Raw genomic sequence first — 20,956 nt, forward strand, 5'->3', positions numbered from 1 at the left:
ATTTCCATCTCTAGGCAAGAGTACATAACTCTGACAACTATATTGACTGAATTATGGCCCTTTTTGGACTTTCAAATTTGTTCAGTTTTTCTTACAAGTCAGCGTTTTGTCAAAACTATTTGAACTGTGGCTTTGAAACTTTTAACACTAGTTTATCAACATGATTTCCATCTGTAGGCAAGAGTACATAACTCTGTCAACTATTTTGACTGAATTATGGCCCCTTTTGGACTTGGAGATAAGTTAAATTTTTCATATAAGTCCATGTTTTGCCTAACATATAACTTAACATATTTGCCATCATGGTCACACATTGCCATTTAGTGCAAGACTAATCGAAATCCACAAATACAGGAACATTTTTTGTTTAATCCATTTTTTTGTTTAGTCTGAAAATCTATGGAAATATTTTGACCCCATTCTTCAATCAGTTCTTCGAATAGTCGAGCGCGCTGTCATCCGACAGCTCTTGTTTCTCCCTCGAAGCGTATCAGGATCAAAATAGAAGATCTTTAACTGCATTTATAACACAAAGGTTTTTTATATATAAACAATTGTTTTAAATGTAATATGACAGCTAGAGCTACTGTGTTACACGTGGAGATAAAATGATAATTATAATACAATGTAATAACTGCATGCTAGTTTCTTTTCTACGAAAAGCCAGGACGTATCAATAAACTGATGACTTCCTTAAATACGAAAATACTGAAAAATGCTGATCTCTGTTTTGTATTAAATTGTCAATTATTTAAAACTGTGAATGATAATTTGCACGCTTTGTCTAAAATAATTTTAGCCATACCTCGTAGTTTTCAAAATCCATATTTTTTTGTTAATTGTTAGACTGTCACAATTGACTGCTTCCACATATAATAAAATTAAAGCATTCATTCAAGTCATAAGTTATAGATCACTATGGAAACCAATCAGTATGTGGTATATTAATGATAATCAGTTTTGACCAGTTCTTAATGACTATCACTAATTAATAGATTGATTTCCTGTTTGTTTCATCCCTCTCATGTACCCCTTCGGGGCCTTATGGTAATTTCCTGTTTTATCCGTTTGATGTATGCCTTCAGGGTCTTATGATATTTGGAAGATGTACATTATTGTTATTTGAATGTTAACTGACTAAGGGATTAATAGAGCTCCTACATAGAAAAAATACACATATAGTTCATTTGAAATTTTAAAATCAATTCACCAAACTAATTTTTGGCTGGAAGGACATTTCTTCAAAAAAAAGAATAAATAAATAAATATAAAATAAAAAAATGCCTGCAATAAGATTACATATATAATAAGTTTTTAACTTTATTTAAATGACTTTCATACTTAATTATAGCATTTTACATAAACTAAATGAAATATATCGCACAAAGTATATTTCAGGAAATGGCAACAATATAAAATATTTTATTTCAGAGCATTAAAACATTTAGAAAATCAGCTTATTTTAAAAAGACATAAAAAATCAGAAAATTGATTTACTTATTTATTTTATCTGTTCTTTCTTGAGAAAACAAACAAACAAAAACTCTTTTTCAAGACACTTGAAAGATTCTCTGAAAGATGAAATAAACAACTGCTACGATTTTAAGCAAAGAAGTTGAATAAAAAAAAATGTTATGTTCTCAGATATTTAGTTTAATTTAATATGTAATATAATGCAAACAGAGAAAATGTTGAATAAGCTAGTCATAACTGATCCGTAGCGCCAAAGAGCTGACAATACATAATCTGTCACTTTTTCCAGACCGTTTTAAAATGCCACAAAATCAATTATCACAAAAAATACCTACTTTTTTTTTTGAAAAATATATAGATTGTACCATTGGGTAAGCATATAATAAAAAAGATGACTCTTGATTTGTTTTATTTGAAAATAAAAACATTACAACCCACACCGCTAGTTAATTCGCTACGAATTGCGAGGTCCTGCTTTCACCTCCAAGGTAATTTGCATAATCGACTGCTCCGGATGTGACGTCATGTCGACCTGATCTATAAAAACAAAACATCTAAAAACTCGGAAAATTTTAGAAAGCAGAGAAATTTGGATACTAGTATCAGGAGAAAATCCATGAATAAATATTTGATTGACCGTTATGTTGGGGTTGTAAATCTTCTAACTTTTGGCCTACTGTAAAACCTTTTTTAACAAATAAGGGAAACGCAACTCAAAAATATACTATTTTAAGTGTGGAAGGAAACATAATTACAGATCAACAAGAAGTATGTAATATTTTAATCAGTTCTTTGTAAATGTCGCCCAAGATATTGGAAATAACACAATACCTGTAAATGAAAATCACCTTAGTATAACATCAATAAAATAAAATAATAATGTTTAATCAGAACTTTGCTTTAACCCAGTTGAATCTTCTTTTACAGATAAACAAATAGATAAATTAAGTATAAAAAAGCCACTGGCATTGATGGTATCTCCCAAAGTTACTTAAATTATCAAAGCAAACTGTCTCAAGCCATATTATATATATACCTCTATGGTGAATAAGTCTTTTGAAACATCAATATTCCAGAAAATTTGAAAATAGCGCAAGTAACGCCTTTACATAAGAAAAAAGGCAGTCTGAAAGAGAGCTAAATCCCTCGCCACTGTTATGGATAGTGAAAGGGTAAACCTTTGACGTTGAGCTGTGACCTTGACATTGAACTGACATGACTGACTCATGAATTCTGCACATCATCTTGATGAGGTGATCATTTTACCAAAGTTTCATGAAAGCCCTTCAAGGGGTTTAGGAGAGATAGAGCTCAAACCTTTGTCCTTGAGTTGTGACCTTGACCTTGAGTTGACATAGCTGAATCATGAGTTCTTGATGTGGTAACCATTTGACCCAAGTTTAATGAAAATCCTTCAAGGGGTTTAGGAGAGTGGACACAAAATGGAAGGCTCAAACCTTTGTGATCTTGATCTTGAGCCGACATGGCTAGCTCATGGGTTCTGCACATCGTCTTGATGAGGTGATCATTTGACCCAGGTTTCATGAAAATCCTTCAAGGTGTTAAGGAGATACAGAACGGACACAAAATGGAAGGCTCACACCTTTGATCCCGAGTTGTGACCTTGACCTTGAGCCAACATGGCTGACTTATGAGTTCTGCGCATCGTCTTGATGAGGTGATCATTTGACTCAAGTTTCACGATTATCCTTAAAGGGATTTAGGAGATATAGAGCGGTCACGAAATGGAAGGTTCAAACAGTTGACCTTGAGTTGTGACCTTGACCTTGAGCCAACATGGCTGACTCATGGGTTCTGCACATCATCTTGATGGGGTGATTATTTGACCTAAATTTCATGATTATCCTTCAAGGGGTTTAGGAGATACAGAGAATACACGAAACGGAAGGCTCAAACCTTTGACCTCGAGTTGTGACCTTGACCTTGAGTTGATGTGGCTGACTCATAGTTCTGCATATTGTCTTTAGCTATTTGATTGCTTTTTTCAATTTCAGGTTCATACCACAGGTACTCTTTGGCTTGATATTAATCCCCCATCTTTCTCAGTACGAATTATTTTGTAAGAATGTAATTTTGTAAGTGGTGTAATTTGAAAAAAAGTGAAATTTTATCATTATCAATAATACAAGAGGAATACAGGGAATATAGGGGGAGTGAGAGATGGAATGGTGTTAGTCCCCGTTATTTTGGCATTAAAGATTGATTTATAGGAATGTATTTTTGTAAGTTATAAAATTTGAAAAAGATGAAATAACATTTATCTTTACCTTTACTTTTGCACAAACTGATACTGTAAGTAATTCTTTTTACAATATGTGGTTTCCTGGCAAACTGGACAGATAATGGAACATATACGCCAATTATAATTAAGAGCATTTCAATCGAAAGTTGTTGAATGTAAAGTGATATAAAGGTCAGTAAAGGTAAAGATAAAGGTAAATTTTATTTACCATCGCTTTATGAAACAATGGACATAAGCTCTAAAGGTAAAGGTAAATTTTATTTAACATAAGTTCTGTAGACCTTTTGGAGGCAGTAAACAGTTTTCTGAGCTCCTCAGCCTAGAGTCGCCTACCTAACTTTCAAAACCTCACACAAAAGTCTGTAACCACACACCTAAAATAAAGACATTGCAACATTAACATCACTGTATGTCTATCGTTACAAACCATCTACAATACATCTCTAATATCTAGTTTTCTGTTTACAAGACCTGAATTTTGTGCTCTCCCGGTCGCGGAAACTGATGACGAAGAAAGCTAAATTTGCCAATTTTTAAATCGCTGCAGAAAATTTCCTGAAAATTATAGCCCCAACTGCTACACTGTTCCATACTCCAGTAACACTGTAAAATCTGAAAATAAGCTCAAATATATGTGCCATCCGTACCGTTTCTTCACTGTTCCAGTTTTCCTGAGGTCCCTGCTAAAATGACAACCCCACTTTAAGCTAGCTCAGAGGAAGCATGTATACGCTCCTGCAAGTCATTACGTCATACTATCAAGATCAAGGCTACTCAACTGATTTTTTTTAAATAAGTGAAACTCAATTCTAGCCGCTGAAACTTCAATTCTAGCAATTATTATAATTTAGAAGTTCAAATATGCACTTCATCCCATAAATTGCCTCTTATTTGTAAATTTCACCCCGGCCAATTCGACACTAACGGCTCAAAACTGTTTACTGCCTCCTTTGAGCGACCCTAATTCAAGAACAGTTAAAAACAATTATACCTTACCACCAGCAATTTGCTGGTACCCATTTGCAGCTGGGTCGACTGAGGTAATCGTGATAAAGTGCCTTGCCCAAAGACACACCGCAATGAGAGTAGCCAGGATTCGAACCAGGGGCCTTAACCTTCGTAGGAAAGCGTCTTAGCCCTCTCGACCACTGTGTCCACTGCTCTCTGTAGAGCTTTTGAGCGACCCTATGTTAAGAACAGTTAAAACCAATTATACCTTATCCCAGCAATTTGCTGGTACCAATTTACAGCTGAGTCTACTGAGGCAATCGTGATAAAGTGCCTTGCCCAAAGACACACCGCAATGAGAGTAGCAAGGAATCGAACCCGGGGCCTTCACCTCCGTAGGAAAGCGTCTTAGCACTCTGGGCCAATTATCGAACTTAGCGGACGGATTGGCCGAGAGGGCTATGACGATATATATGTTAAGAATTCCAAAAACGATAAATATTAGTCAAATCACGGAAATCCAGACTATCCCAGATCCGGGTCCCGATCGCGGGTTTTTAGTCATCTTTATCGAACTTCCGGTAGTAACATGACAAACAACAACAACAACAAAAATAAATTTTAAACACAAAAATGGGGCAACATCATTCGCACAGCTCAAGTTCGAGTCCTGAAAATGTTCCAGATATATCTACACGAAGAAGGTCATCCACAAAAATCCCTTCGACAGCGTATGTCCCAGCTCTCGAGAAACTTTTTCAGGTAGTGAACCACAGCACTTGAGTAGTCCTCGACCGAACCTAGAAAAATTTAAAAATCACAGAGATGCCCACATTTTTCAAGAAAAACAAGCTTCATTAAGAAAAAGAAAGAAAAATAAGTTTATTCAGAGGTCCATTATTCATTATAACAACAAGATGGTCTCATAAAATCAGTAACTGTTGGACTTTGTCAAATTTATAAGTGTCTGCGGGTACGGATCTGGCAATGCCTCCAGGGCTTTTTTCTGCTATAATTCTACCTCCTGTAAAAGGAGGTAATCCCAATGCAAAAAAGTATGTTTTTTTCCCAAAGTTGAATTTAAAATTCCCAAATGATTATATCTTTTAGGGTTTTTGCTGTTTTAAGATAGTTTTGCTGATTTGTATGTATATTTAGGGTAGGGATAGAGTGCGAAATGGACTCCATTTCGCAAAATGGACTTTACGTCTACGAAATGGACTTTTATTTTCTTAATTGTGACTTTAATGAAAAAGTTATATGTATTTTCTTCCATAGATATGATTGATAATAGGTAAAGCTAAATATTGATCACCTTTGAAAAATCATTTTTTTAATTTATAACCAAAATATTGCAATTTATTAAGACCGCGTCCTCCGAAATGGACATTTTCGTGCAAAAATTCTACAAAATGGACTTTTATTTTCGTAATTATAGGTTTAATTTTCATGAAATATGCATTTTTATAAAACGGTATGATAGATAGAGGTAATACTAAATGTTGGACACTTATGATAATATATTTTTCTAATTTTTAACCAAAATATTACAATTTATTAAGACCACGTCGTCCGAAATGGACATTTTCGTGCCAAAATTAAACGAAATGGACTTTTATTTTCTTAATTATGGGTTTAATTTTGATGATTTTTGTATTTTCATAAGAAGATATGATAGGTTAAAGGTAATACTAAATATTGGTCACCTTTTATACATTATTTTTGTAACTTATAACCAAATTATTACAAGTTAGTAAGGCCGCGTCCTCCGAAATGGACATTTTCGCGCCAAACTTCTACGAAATGGACTTTTATTCTCTTAACTGCGGGTTTAATTTTGGTGAAATTTGTATTTTCATAAGAAGATATGATAGGTTAAAGTATGGGTCACTTTTGATATTTTTTTTTTCCAATTTATAACTAAAATATTACAATTTATTAAGACCGCCTCGATCCTACGAAATGGACTTTTATTTTCTTAAATGGAACTTCAATGAAAAAGTTATATGTATTTTCGTAAATAGATATTATAGGTAAGATGTAAAATAAATATTTGTCACCTTGGATAAATTATTTTTCCAAGTTATAATCAAAATATTACAATTTATTCAGACCGCGTCCGCTGAAACGGACTTTTTTCGCGCCAAAGTTACACAAAATAGTCTTGTATTTTCTTAATTGCGGGTCTAAATTTGTTGAAGTTTGTATTTTCATAAATAGATATGATATATTAGAAGTAATACTAAATGTTTGTCACTTTTGATAATATTTGTTTCTAATCTATAACCAAAATATTTCAATGTATTATAACAGCGCTCTCCGAAATGGACATTTTCGTGCCAACCTTCTACGAAATGGACTTTTATTTTCTTAAGTGTGGCGTAAATGTCTATGATGTTTGTGTTTTCATGAAAAGATATTACTGGTAGACGGTAATACTAAATATTGGTCACATTTGATAAATTATTTTTTAATTTTTAGCTCGACTATTCGAAGAATAGTCTAGCTATTCTACTCACCCTGGCGTCGGCGTCGGCGTCGGCGTCGGCGTCGGCGTCGGCGTCACACCTTGGTTAAGTTTTTGCATGCAAGTACATACAGCTATCATTTAAAGGCATATAGCTTTGAAACTTATTTATTCTTTTTCTAGGTCAATTACCAACCTCTCTGGGTCAAGTCCCATAACTCTGACATGTATTTTGAGCAAATTATGCCCCCTTTTGGACTTAGAAAATTTTGGTTAAAGTTTTACATGCAAGTTACTATCTCCAAAACTAATGCAGATATTGAATTGAAACTTCACATGTGTCTTCGGGGTTATAAAACTAGTTGATAGCACCAAGTCCCATAACTCTGACCTTCATTTTGGCCAAATTATGCCCCCTTTTGGACTTAGAAAATTCTGGTTAAAGTTTTGCGTGCAAGTACATACAGCTATTACTAAAAGGCATATAGATTTGAAACTTATTTTTTCTTTTTCTAGATCAATTACCTACCTCACTGGGTCAAGTCCCTTAACTCTGACATGTATTTTGAGCAAATTATGCCCCCTTTTGGACTTAGAAAATTCTGGTTAAAGTTTTACATGCAAGTTACTATCTCCAAAACTAATGCAGATATTGAATTGAAACTTCACATGTGTCTTCGGGGTTATAAAACTAGTTGATAGCACCAAGTCTCATAACTCTGATCTTCATTTTGGCCAAATTATGCCCCCTTTTGGACTTAGAAAATTCTGGTTAAAGTTTTGCGTGCAAGTACATACAGCTATTACTAAAAGGCATATAGATTTGAAACTTATTTTTTCTTTTTCTAGATCAATTACCTACCTCACTGGGTCAAGCCCCATAACTCTGACATGTATTTTGGCCAAATTATGCCCCCTTTTGGACTTAGAAAATTCTGGTTAAAGTTTTGCGTGCAAGTACATACAGCTATTACTAAAAGGCATATAGATTTGAAACTTATTTTTTCTTTTTCTAGGTCAATTACCTACCTCACTGGGTCAAGTTCCATAACTCTGACACGTATTTGGGGCAAATTATACCCCCTTTTGGACTTAGAAAGTTCTGGTTAAAGTTTTACATGCAAGTAACTATCTCCAAAACTACTACAGATATTAAATTGAAACTTCACATGTGTCTTCGGGGTTATAAAACTAGTTGATAGCACCAAGTCCCATAACTCTGACATGTATTTTGGGCAAATTATGCCCCCTTTTGGACTTAGAAAATCCTGGTTAAAGTTTTGCGTGCAAGTACATACAGCTATTACCAAAAGGCATATAGCTTTGAAACTTACTTATTCTTTTTCAAGGTCAATTACCAACCTCACTGGATCAAGTTCCATAACTCTTAACATGTATTTTGAGCAAATTATGCCCCCTTTTGGACTTAGAAAATTCTGGTTAAAGTTTAACATGCAAGTTACTATCGCCAAAACTAATGCAGATATTGAATTGAAACTTAACATGTTTCTTCGGGGTTATAAAACTAGTTGATAACATCAAGTCCCATAACTCTGATATGTATTTTGGTCAAATTATGTCCCCTTTCGAACTTAAAACTCTTTTGATATTTAACATTTTGGGTAATAATTTCCTGCTTCTGTGACAATATTTCGAATAGTCGAGCTTGGCTGTCTTACGGACAGCTCTTGTTAAACATAATATTGCAATTTATTGAGACCGCGTCCTCCGAAAATGACATTTTCGCGCCAAACTTCTACGAAATGGATTTTTATTTTTCTAAGTGTGGGTTTAATTTTGATGAAATATGTATTTTCATAAATAGATATGATAGATTAAAGGTAAAACTAAATGTTGGACACTTTTGGTAGTTTTTTTTTTCTAATATATAACCGAACTATTACAATTTATTAAAACCGCGCCCTCTGAAATGGACATATTCGCGCTAAAGTTCTACGAAATGGACAATTATTTTCTTAATTGTGGCGTCAATTTCGATGATATTTGTAATTTCCTAAATATATATGATACATTAGATGTATAACTAAATCTTGGTAGCTTTAGATAAAATATTTCACTAAATAATAACCAGAACGTTACAATTTAGTAAGACCGCATCCTCTGAAATGGACATTTTCGTGCAAAACCCATACGAAATGGACTTTAATTTTCTTAAATGCGGCTATAATTTCGAAAGTAACTGTAGTGTCTAGATACCGTATATCCCCGGCCATACGTCGAGAATTTTTGGTCAGAATATATGTTCTGAATTCAAGGGTCGACTTATGGCTGCATAACTAAACGCAGTCATTATCCTCTTTCAAATTTTGGGACCGAACGCAGTGCGTACGATATTTTCGCCATTTTGGTGAAGGGAAACTACTCTCCGTGCTTATTGTTTAGGCTAAAAACTACAATTGCCGTTACGCTCCGTAGTTACCCTAGTTAAACAAAACTAATTTTGTATAAATTTAATAGTATTTTTATAGTATTTTGAAGAAAGAAATATGAAAAATCGTAAATCTTATTGAAATAATGAAGGATTGTTATTTTTTACCGAGATGGAATTGTGAACAATAAAACTTACACAAGGCGTATCGCTAATTGCTGATAATTAATGGCCATTTGATCTGTAAAGTTAAAAAGATCATAACAAAGGCGATTATTGGTTTGAATTGAGATATTATTATTGTGTGTTAATCGATTGATACATACCAGGGGTATACATAATGCTACCACCTATTGTCACAATCGGCAACAATTAATAACCGTTTACTCAAACTGATCCGATAGCAAACTTCAATCTCGCTATTCAAAGCTAATTCAAGTCAATTAATTGTAACCGTTTATAGCTTTCAAATGTATAACTCCCCTTTGCTTTGAAAATCCGCCGCTTCGAAAGACTGTCATTATCTTGACAAGTTGTAAACAACATTCCAGGTGTTGTTTTGATGTGTGCCGAGATAAATACCACTGAAAACAAATGGCCCTTTATCGATTTATGGTTGGCTAAGGGCAGTTTGATTGACAGCGGAGGGCGGGGCAAAGACAACATAATGCGATACAATGCATTGATCTTTTATCAAAGTTGTTGACAGTTTTATTGCGCACACACTTATCAGTTTTATTATCATATTGGATTGTTGATTTATGCTTAATCAGATTACGTGATCAAGGACTTAAAATGCCTAAGAGAAAACGTGCTGCATATGACACTGCTTTTAAGCTTCGCGTTGTAGAATTTGCAGAAAATTCAAATAATTGTGCTGCACAGCGTGAATTTGATGTAAGTGAAAAGTTAGTGAGGGACTGGCGTAAATCAAAAGATCAGTTACTGTGCCAGCCAAAGACACAAAAACGTCGCGTTATCAGGATTAGTCCTTACGATGAATTGGAAAAAGACATTGTTCAGTGGGTGTCAGAACTGCGTCAAAGTGGAATTGGTGTTAGCCGCAATGCTATTAGATTGAAAGCTAAACAACTGGCAAAAGACTCAAAGTATGGTGTAGATGCTAATGTGTTCAAAGCTTCGAGTGGTTGGTGTACTAGATTCATGAACAGAAATGGACTTGCAATTCGCCAAAGAACACACATCGCGCAAAAACTGCCTGCTGATTTGGATGATAAACTTACCTCATTCCAGTCATTCGTAATAAAAGAGAGACGCGCACATGGGTTCGAACTCGGACAGATCGGCAATATGGACGAAACGCCAATGTTTTTCGATATGCCTTCAAATTCCACAGTGCACTTCAAAGGAGATAAAACAGTGTCAATTAAAACTACCGGACATGAAAAGACTCATTTCACTGTCATTCTTGCATGTATGGCTGATGGGACTAAGTTGAAACCGGCGGTGGTGTTAAAAAGGAAAACTGTTCCTAAGGAAAAGTTTCCCCCAGGAATTCTAGTGTTTGCGCAACAAAACGGATGGGTCGATGAAAAGGTGTTACGCGAGTGGTTAGATAAAGTGTGGTTTTCGCGTCCAGGTGGATTAAGTAAAAAATCATTACTGGTGTGGGATCAGTTCAGAGTGCATTTGTTAGAGTCTGTAAAAAAGGATTTAAGTGAGAAAAAAACGCGCACCGCAGTGATTCCTGCTGGAACAACGTCAGTTTTACAGCCGCTTGATGTGTCACTAAATAAGCCATTCAAAGTAAATATGCGTCACCAATGGAATCAGTGGATGGTAGATGGACCGCATGAGTTCACTAAGCATGGAAACAGAAAGCGGCCGGACTTAGTGACTGTGTGCACGTGGATTTTAAATGCATGGGACGGTATAAGTGATGAAATGGTGATCAGATCATTTCTCAAGTGTGGTATATCCAATTCGTTGGACGGAAGTCAAGATGATGCTTTGTTTGATGAGTTTATTAGTGGTGAAAGTGCTAACTTTCATAATGATGTTCAGATTTCCGAAGGAGATGACAATGAGGGTCTTGATCCCTATGACCCCCAGATTTCACAGGCCGATCTACTTTCATTATTGGCAGATGACAGTGATTCCGATAGTGAGTTCGAAGGATTTTAATGACTGAGCAAAACGTACGTAGAATACCAGTAACTGTTTGAAAACAAATCTTGTGTGATTATATCCGTAATTATTATTGATGAAATTACATGACTGTATTTTTTCGTGCTTATTCAATGTACGCTAATGTACGCTAATTAACAAAATATTTGTCTATTTTATATTATAAAACACATTTTTTGGTGACTTAATAATGGTTGAAATAAAAGAAAATCATGATCGTTTATTAAGACTGAGTTATTTTTCACGCTTATTAATGTACGCTAATTAACAGATGTTTGTCTATTTTATCTGTTATAAACACTTTTATGGTCACTTAATAGTGGTTTGAAAAAAAAATCATGATCGATTATTATGTCATGTAATAAAGAAATAAGTCTTTTATTTTTGTTTTTTATTTTTGTTTGTTTATGTATGCCTTGACTCTCAAACTAACAATACATTTTAACACTATTACGGCACAAATAATTTATCGCGGAAACGTCACAAAGATGGTGCGCGGAAATATAACAGAAAACAAAAAAGATAATTTGCTGGAACCAATGTTTTTTTACATTATTTTGTGCCATAGTAGTCGTTAAGAGGCATTGTTGTTCCTCCCTAACTTTCCAAAAATTGTCCATTAACGATGGTGAGAAGAAGAAAACAACTTTGCCCAACGTTGACAAACTGCAAAATAAAAAATCGCTTGCATAATTTTGCTACCAAATCCAAATGTTTCCAGCATTACACTTGACAATTTCAGCATTTATGATGCCAGGTGATCTAGATCGATCTAACCCTCGACTTATGGTCGGGGCAACTCGAAAATCTTAAGATTTTTATCCAAAGTAGACCCTCGACTTATGGCCGAAGTAGACTTATGGCCGAGAATATACGGTATGATAGATATGAGGTACTAGTAAATGATGGTCATTTTTGATAGTATATTTTTATAACCATTTAAATAATTATTTAAGAAATCGAACCAACACAAGCATGAATAATCTTTTTCAGATTTATTATTCAATTCAACATGTTTTCGAATAAAGATCTTTGGCTACGTATACAAAAATATTATACATACATATATACATATCATATGAAACACATTATAGCAAAAGGTAACATTAAAGAAATGACGTAAAATAATCAACAATGCGTTCAAATTCACATCTTCTCTACCGATACAAATATGTAATACATATATACACATTTGCTAAAACTTCGTTTGATATATGGAATCATATTACCTAGACAAATAACATTGCGATTTCATTTCCAATTCAAAGTAATATTTGCCGGCGCGCATCACGCCAGGGCCGGTCTGTTAAGCAGACCGTCCTATACCGGCTTTATCATATGAACCACGTCATGGCAAAAGGTAACGTTACAGAATTGACGTTAAATGATCAACAATGCATTCAAATACACATCTTCTCTACCGATTCAAAAATATATTACATATATGCTAAAAATATAATACATGTACATATCATATGAACCACATCATGGCAAAAGGTAACATTAAAGAAATGACGTTAAACAATTAACAATGCATTCAAATACACATCTTCACTACCGATACAAAAATATATTACATATATACATATATGCTAAAAATATAATACATGTACATATCATATGAACCACAACATGGCAAAAGGTAATACTAAAGAAATTACGGTATGTTAAATAATTAACAATACATTCAAATACACATCTTCACTACCGATAGACAAAAATGTAATCGATTGATATCATATTACCTAGAAAAGTAACATTGTGATATTATGCCCAATTCAAAGTAATATTTGCCGGCGCGCATCACGCCAGGGCCGGTCTGTTAGGCAGACCGTCCTATACCGGCTTTATCATATGAACCACGTCATGGCAAAAGGTAACGTTACAGAAATGACGTCAAATAATCACCATGTATTCATGCCTTACCGGCTTTAGCACACAAGTTTACGTTTAGCGGGAGTTCTTGACCGTTCTGCGCGTTTTCTCTTCACCTGGTTAGGTTTTTTGCCTGCTGAAGGAGTTTTTAACACTGTTCTACGTCCGTCGGTAGATATTACAATATTTGGATTTGATTTCCCAGTATCCTTCAAGAACTTATGTACCCGTCTGTCTTGTTGCTCTGATGTCATACGGGTCCAGTGATCGATATCAACTGCATGATGCATGTATGTTGAGTGTAATTGGTAGTTTCCTTTGTTACGCATTGCCCTTATACGCTCAATTTGTTCACCCTTTACAATATCATACAATGTTTCAATGAATTTTGGCAACTCTTGCGCTTTCCATTTTATTGCTGACTTCAAAATGTGATTGGCACTTTCAGAATTATTGTTGGTCCAGTTGGTTGGAATTTTTTTGTTTTCAGCGGGTTTGATTACATGATCATTGATTAAACTTAAAACTTTGTCAAAATAAGGTCTAAATTGTTTTCCACAAGAATGCATTTCATATTCTTCAATTTTCGTATGACTGTTTTCAACACGTTTATTGTATGTGTCTATATCTCTGCTTTCCACTAATCCGTTTGTTCCGAATACTTCGTCAATGATTTGCTGTCTCTCTTTTTGTGGAAAGCCTACCTGGTCCTCCATATATTTGTTCATATTTTGTTTCAGATGGCGCGTGCATAAAATGTGTGTACAGCCTGGAAAACATCGTTTAATGGCTGATTTGAAGGCATATTCCTCATCACTACCAATTACTAGCGAAGCTATCTCCGTCTCACTCAAGTTGTCAGCAATTTTGTGCATGAAGGAAGAGTACGTTTTTGTGGACGAATTCGTATGAATGAAAGTAGGACCAAAACATATCGGGTGGTCATTTGTTTTTCTTCTTATCACTGAAATGTCTTTATAGCATGTGGGTGTTACATGGAAATCTCCAAGATTGAACGTCTTATCTATGCTTAGCACACAACCACCATCTCTACAACAGAAACGTTTGATATCTTCTATCTGTTGGTCCGTATACAGTGTTACTACAGGATGATGAATTCCACTAATATGTTTAACACTTTTAACAAATTCATGAGTTTTGGTCATCTCTTCTACACATATTATTTGATCTGCTGAATTGTGCGTGTGATAATTCTCACGAGATTCCCTGTTTAAACCCGCTTTAATGTTTTTCAATTGATTTTCATTCCTTTGTTTTTCATTGTCATCATTTGTCTTTCTATTCATTGTGCGCTCAACATTTTTCACACTGTCCTTACTTAATTTGTTTCTTAACTCATCTTTTATCACCTGTTTAGTTCTTATATACGGAATATTATTTTCAAAGTCTTTTGTGCGACCATGATGTTGCCGCGGCGGGAATGTTCCTATGTATTCCACGATAGCCACAGTTGTTGGTGCTGAAGGCCAAAAGTCTGGGTTGCTCCCTAACCAAGTACATCTTCTTTTAAATTGATTCTTCCCGCTTGGAGAGGCGGAAAGTGTCTGATATAGTCTGTGCACAATCAAAATAGAGTCCTCACTTGGTTGTGGTTCTAGTGGTATGTATTCGCGCTTCTTATTTACCTGTCTTTCAACACAGTATTGACCTTGTCCCTTCACAATTGCAGTAAGTTTGTTATTGATAAGTATGAATAATGATGTTGGTGTAGACGCATTTTTCCATGCACCACAATCGTCCCATATTTCAGATTTTTTACCTATTTTACGGTTTTCAATGTTAATGGTGTTGTCTACAACAAAATACATCCCGTCCTTCCTGCCACATGGAATTTCTTCCAGTATCACATAGGGTCCTTTGAAGACATTGACAGTGTTATGAAGGTCCATAAATTTGTTCCCAAGAGGCCCGCACGAGAATTCTTCAGGTTCATTGTCCGGAACTGTCGTGTTTTCATTCATTTCAGCAGATTTCAGTGATTCGAAGGAGGTGTTTGTTTCAACGCTATCTTCTGACAGTTGGATTTTCTCATTTTCAGGTTCTTCATTTATGGTCGATAAATCATTCAGTACATACTTTTCCAATGGCGGTGACGGTGGGAGTTCCTCATCAATGTCATAATGATTGTAAGTTTCCCTGACCTTTTCACATGTGTGTGGTTCACAAGTATCTACTTTCTCGTAACTGTTTGATAGTTCATTGTGTTTTGAGCACGTTTCGTCATCTGTTTCAGGCATGTGGACATCTTCAGTTACTAACGCTTCAAATCTGTTTGGAGATCGGAACAGAGAATGTGTGCTTGATGCTGAAGAATGATTGGTAGCTGGTGTTATACTTTCTTCTTGTCGAGCAGACTGTCTAGGAACATCAACGAGAGGTACAAAATGATTTGGCGTCCACTCTTTTCTCTGACGTTTGGAGACGTTTTCCCCGAAAGCATTTCTGTCTGGTACCGACGTGTGTGTCCACATAATGGTTATTCGCCCTTTTTCTGGATCTGCGAACGGCGGTCTGAATGAAGTGTTCAGAGACTGAAAGGCAATATGTTTGCTACCATTTACATTTGGATACACTGAATCTATTGGTATGTTGAGTAGAAATGACACGGCAATCATTCGCCAAACTGAGGAATATGAACCAGGTTTAGTACAATCTACACAATCCTTGTCATAATCAGGGGAAATTAACACTAGTCTTGGATACAATTTATGTCGTAGAATTTTGTTTCTGTTATTGATCATCTCGACACAACACCTAAACCTTAACTCGACACTCATGGATTCATCGCCGACAAGACAGGTTGATATTGCATTAAAAAGGCAGTCGCCGTCCCCTGTACTATGTAGTGCTGCCTTTGTATTGGCGTGGTAGTGATTCAAGAAGATGTTAGCTACATGATCCTGTTTGTGGCTGCTGAAGTCAGAATGTAGTGTGTTTTCAACAGGCTGTGATTTCAGGAAGAGTGTTTCTCTGTTCACGGCGATTTTCAGCTTCTTCAGCCCCTGTTTAGCTGCCTGTTAATAAAGAGTAAGCAATTACGTAGTGCCATCTTGTAAACATGCGGAAGAAATTAAAAGTTAAAAACGACAATAACGTTAGTTACGGTAATATACGCCAACAGTGCGCATAACATCACGTGTGAAAATATTTTGTTTAACATATCTGTAATGGGCCTTTTGTTTCTGAAATAAATCTTCATCAGAATAAATGAAATAAAGCAAGGGCGTTGCAATCATTATCTGAAATGGAAGCATGCGCTTACGTAACTTGGAGAGGCAGAAGATGTACATTGTAGTCAATACGAAGTTATCTAACATATGAAGTCATAACATCTAACAAACGGACATTAGTCCCACGTACTGTGAAGTGCCGCCTCCGTATTAAAATGCACTTCTTATAGTCTCGCCTTTATATCGTCAAGACGATATCTACCTTTAGAAGTTATAACATCTAACAAACAGACAGTAGTCCCAGGTACTGTGAAGTGCCGCCTCCGTACTGAAATGCTCCTTCAAAAATGTATATTTTGTGCCAACTTAAACGTTATACTAATGCATTTACCTTTTTCAGCCTTTCAGTTCCCATAAGGAAGTCAAATGAGCCGTCGTCGCAGCTTCGGCAAACAATACAGATATAACCAAGCGGTGTGCCTGTCCAGTCTTTGCTCTCTGCTTTGTCGATATTCTGACAACTGTAGTGCAGCCATGACTGACAAATCTGTAATATTAATTATATATTCAAGAAATAATTCACATTAAAACGGTGCTTTAACCTTATCTATACACGATTGGCGGTTATACGAGGGCGCAGCCCAGAAATAGTAGTACGACTTGCAGAGGATTATTCTGCAAAGTGAATAACCAACTTAAAGATGTTTTTTCATAATTATTTCTAGCGGACAGAATTTTCTATAACTTTGCATACTTATAGATTGATGTATGACAAGTTAATATATAAAAAATAAAAATGATAGGTACCCATGCTTTTTCTTTACAATATTCAAAGTTTATTAAGAACACAAAATGGGTATTTTTCCGGAAGAAACAATACATACATGTCATAATAAAACTACTGCGAACAACTATTTACTTAAATTTTCACTCTGATGTTACTGTTTATGCATTACAATTAATGAAACGATATTTTTGCGCTAGTGCGCTGCACATCCGACAATTATGTACTTTCAGCGGCGAATCCTGAACTTTAAATAATAAAAGTCCATTTCGTAGACGTAAAGTCCATTTCGCGAAATGGAGTCCATTTCGCACTCTATCCCTACCGGTATATTTAGGTAAATTATCATACTGTTGAACAATTACTGAAATGCAATTCATCAATATTTCACACAAAAACACATTTATGTAGATTTTGGTAATTTGCAAATTGTCCCAATTAAGACAATTTCTGAGAGCATTTTCCCAATTCCACCGGTGTCAGTGGCATTCCCAAATTGATGAAAAAAAGGCCTGGCCTCCTTGCAGAAATTTGCTGGACATATCATTTTTATGCTCAGTATCTTGTTGCAAACCAAAGTTTTTAGTCTTTATATATATATTTTTGTACCCACTGAATTTGTTAATTCATGCATACTCTATGAAATACATAGCCTTACTCATTTGGCTTATCGGGATGACTTATTTTATGATCTGATATTTTATAGTTGTCTTATACCGTTCATCTGTAATGTCACGGTACTTAACATTTGACGTAACGACATTAAACAAGAAACAACACAACAGTGTATGTCTTGTCTTTACCACAATATTTCATGTCATATGCATCAATAACTGTGTGAAAATGAATAAGATATCATTCATGAAACATCCATGTGTACTTCGAACAACAAAAGTCAGCCATTGTTATCATGTGACATCACATCACTAATGTCGCGGTATAGGTCAACAATTGTCAATCAAACTATCATAGGTTAAAAAACACTAAATATAATTCAAACATTTAAAAGCTATCTAAGTCAAACTAAGAGGAACACTCAAAAGTCATTAAACGTCAATTTAAACGTTTTATATTATCTGTTCACATTGGCACTATCGAAAATATTCTCCTCTGGGCAGCGGACACACCAGATATTTTGCAAGTAAATCACAAGGTCGCGGGCGTGGTCATAATGTAGCGGAGCCTAAGAACCGTACTATTACTTAATATTTTCTATTTGATAGTTATCTAACATGTTCAGATTCACTGCTCAGTATAATGGGTGTATTTTGAGGAGATGGTCAGGGGGCCCCCATCCCTTCCTCCCCCTTAAAATCCGTCGAGTTACGACGTTTTTATGTTTCAACTGATACTGATATTTCATTCATTTTTGTGTAGCTGGGGGATGTTACGTAAAACTTGATGTCCTCTTACCTATAGGCGGGACTTAATTTGCATAATTTATGAGGACAAATGCCAATCAGCTGGTAGATGAACTTATAAACATTGCAAATATTTGCTTAATTCATGGATTTTTGCAATAGATATGTGAAAAATACGATTTTAATAAATATTGACAAATATTTAGCAATGTAACTGCAGGTAGGAACATTTTTCGCCAGCATGAGTAAAATAGGTCACGAACTTCACCGGTAAACACCACGTAGGTGGCGCAACTCAAATACCGCGAAATTAGTGATGACGCGAGATTAGTGATGTTGAGTATACCTCTAAAATGTCTAAGTCTTACCTGTATCTGCATCTGATATTTTATAGTTGTCATCCCTCTGAGTCTTACCTGTATTCTGCATTTTATTGTTAGGAAAAACAAAGACATGAAAAAATCCAAAAAAGTCATAATATACTGGTCATACTTACTTGTTTTAATAGATTAAACATTAATATTCATAATGGGTTGAATTTAATTCATAATTTTAAATAAGAGACTTCAATCTTCGAAAATATGATGTGACAGGTGCCAGGAGATATCTGAGGTACAGACAGGCGTGTTACTAAAAATTGTAACAGGTTGGTTTTTCTAACCATTTTTATGAGTTCTTTAGCAAACAAAACTAACTATGCAAGAATTTTCTTTGAATAACCAAAAATTAATTTCAATTGGGATTTTAAAAAAATTTTCTTTGAATTTTTTGCTCCAAATTGGGAAAAAGGAGCCTTTTTTGATTTGGGAATGGGGCTTATATTTGGCCCCATGGAGCCCTGAATGTGATATGCAGTTGTATTCTATCTCAAGTTGTTATGTCTCCCACACCACTGTGTGGTGGGAGACATATTGATTTACTCCTGTCTGTCTGTGTGTGTGTCTGTCTGTCTGTCTGTCAGTCTGTCACAAATCTTGTCCGCGCTCTAAGTCAGCATTTCTCATCCGATCTTCACCAAACTTAAACAAAATGTGTTTGCCAATAAGTTCTCGGCCAAGTTCGATAACTAGCCAAATCGGCCCAGGCACCTAGGAATTATAGCCCTTGAATTACCGAAAATACTGATGCCAGTGATACAGCTCTTGGTGCATGGTTGACTCAGATACATAATGGAGAAGAAATGCCAATCTAGATGATTAGGCAGTTCAGAGTTGTGGGAGACATGCGCTTTTCTCAAAAGCAGCTCTAGTTCATTTTTATTCCCCACCATGAAGGTGGAAGTGGGAATAGTAATACAGTCTGTCCCTCTCACACACTTTTTTTGTCCGGTTGTGATTTTAAACCCTCAAGAGAAATTATGTGATAAAACTAAAAGTCTTGATGTAATGATAGATCTATGGCAATGAGGAAGTTAAGAGTGAAAGAACCATAAATGTATCTTGAACAGATATCAGATTATCTCCCTTTTTTGTACTTAATTGTTTTTTGTCATAACAGTATGCTGAACATGCTGAAGGGATTTTTTTTGTCTAAACATTATGCTGAAGGGAACAGTTACCTGACTCTGGCCAATACTGCAGACATTGTTGATAGATAATCTATTATTTAATGACATAGATATATCATTTTTGAAATTGGCAGCCTTTATCATGTTTATAGAGAAAACTGGTACCCTCTTAGTCTTTGAAAAATACTGAAATTTTGCATATGTATAATGATCCATCAGCAACCATCTTAAATGCATTCAAGTTTTAGTGTGATATGAGCCGTGCCATGGGAAAACCAACATAGTGGGTTTGCGACCAGCATGGATCCAGACCAGCCTGCGCATCCACGCAGTCTGGTCAGGATCCATGCTGTTTGCTAAGAGTTTCTCCAATTCCAATAGGCTTTAAAAGCGAACAGCATGGAGCCTGACCAGACTGCGCAGATGCGCAGGCTGGTTTGGATCCATGCCGGTCGCAAACCCACTATGTTGGTTTTCTCATGGCATGGCTCATATTTGCAGAACAAATTTATTTGAACAAAGACAATTTATTGAAAATTTTAGTGACAAA

General features: G+C 35.4%; 2 protein-coding genes and 1 long non-coding RNA gene across 4 annotated transcripts in view; 1 reads left to right on the forward strand and 2 right to left on the reverse strand.

The window, feature by feature from the left end:
• Positions 1–4,069: 4,069 nt before the first annotated feature.
• Positions 4,070–4,682, reverse strand: LOC128547107 (uncharacterized). Its single transcript, XR_008366320.1, has 2 exons — positions 4,384–4,682; positions 4,070–4,110 (listed from the first exon to the last, which is right to left on the reverse strand). It is a non-coding gene; the product is annotated as an uncharacterized LOC128547107 (long non-coding RNA).
• A 572-nt stretch (positions 4,683–5,254) lies between these two features.
• The window catches only part of LOC123533745 (uncharacterized), a 31,271-nt gene continuing 15,569 nt past the window's right edge, over positions 5,255–20,956 (forward strand). Inside the window, exon 1 of the mRNA XM_045315576.2 lies at positions 5,255–5,446. Coding sequence (XP_045171511.2) covers positions 5,318–5,446 — 129 coding nt within the window. The 5' untranslated portion in view covers positions 5,255–5,317. The remainder of the gene's footprint in view (positions 5,447–20,956) is intronic.
• Positions 12,676–20,090, reverse strand: LOC128547267 (uncharacterized). Of its 2 annotated transcripts, none has more exons than XM_053519410.1 (3): positions 19,268–20,090; positions 17,146–17,301; positions 12,676–16,598 (listed from the first exon to the last, which is right to left on the reverse strand). In XM_053519410.1, the coding sequence occupies exons 1-3, from the start codon at positions 19,373–19,375 to the stop codon at positions 13,620–13,622; spliced, it is 3,243 nt and encodes a 1,080-aa protein (XP_053375385.1). In that variant the 5' UTR covers positions 19,376–20,090; the 3' UTR covers positions 12,676–13,619. The 2 variants fall into 2 exon arrangements, with proteins under 2 accessions (XP_053375385.1, XP_053375386.1); XM_053519411.1 differs by lacking the exon at positions 19,268–20,090 and adding an exon at positions 18,342–18,524.

The sequence above is a fragment of the Mercenaria mercenaria genome, chromosome 12 (genome assembly GCF_021730395.1).
Source record: "Mercenaria mercenaria strain notata chromosome 12, MADL_Memer_1, whole genome shotgun sequence".
In the NCBI taxonomy this organism is placed as follows: domain Eukaryota; kingdom Metazoa; phylum Mollusca; class Bivalvia; order Venerida; family Veneridae; genus Mercenaria; species Mercenaria mercenaria.

What these genes read in the sequence shown, in the direction of transcription:
- LOC128547267 (XM_053519410.1), bottom strand. Translation starts at nt 19,375, where the DNA reads ATGACTTTTTTGGATTTTTTCATGTCTTTGTTTTTCCTAACAATAAAA. An exon ending in AATATCAGATGCAGATACAG is followed by an intron (nt 17,302 to 19,267) that starts GTAAGACTTAGA and finishes TTAATATTACAG; the next exon opens with ATTTGTCAGTCATGGCTGCA. An exon ending in GAACTGAAAGGCTGAAAAAG is followed by an intron (nt 16,599 to 17,145) that starts GTAAATGCATTA and finishes CTTTATTAACAG; the next exon opens with GCAGCTAAACAGGGGCTGAA.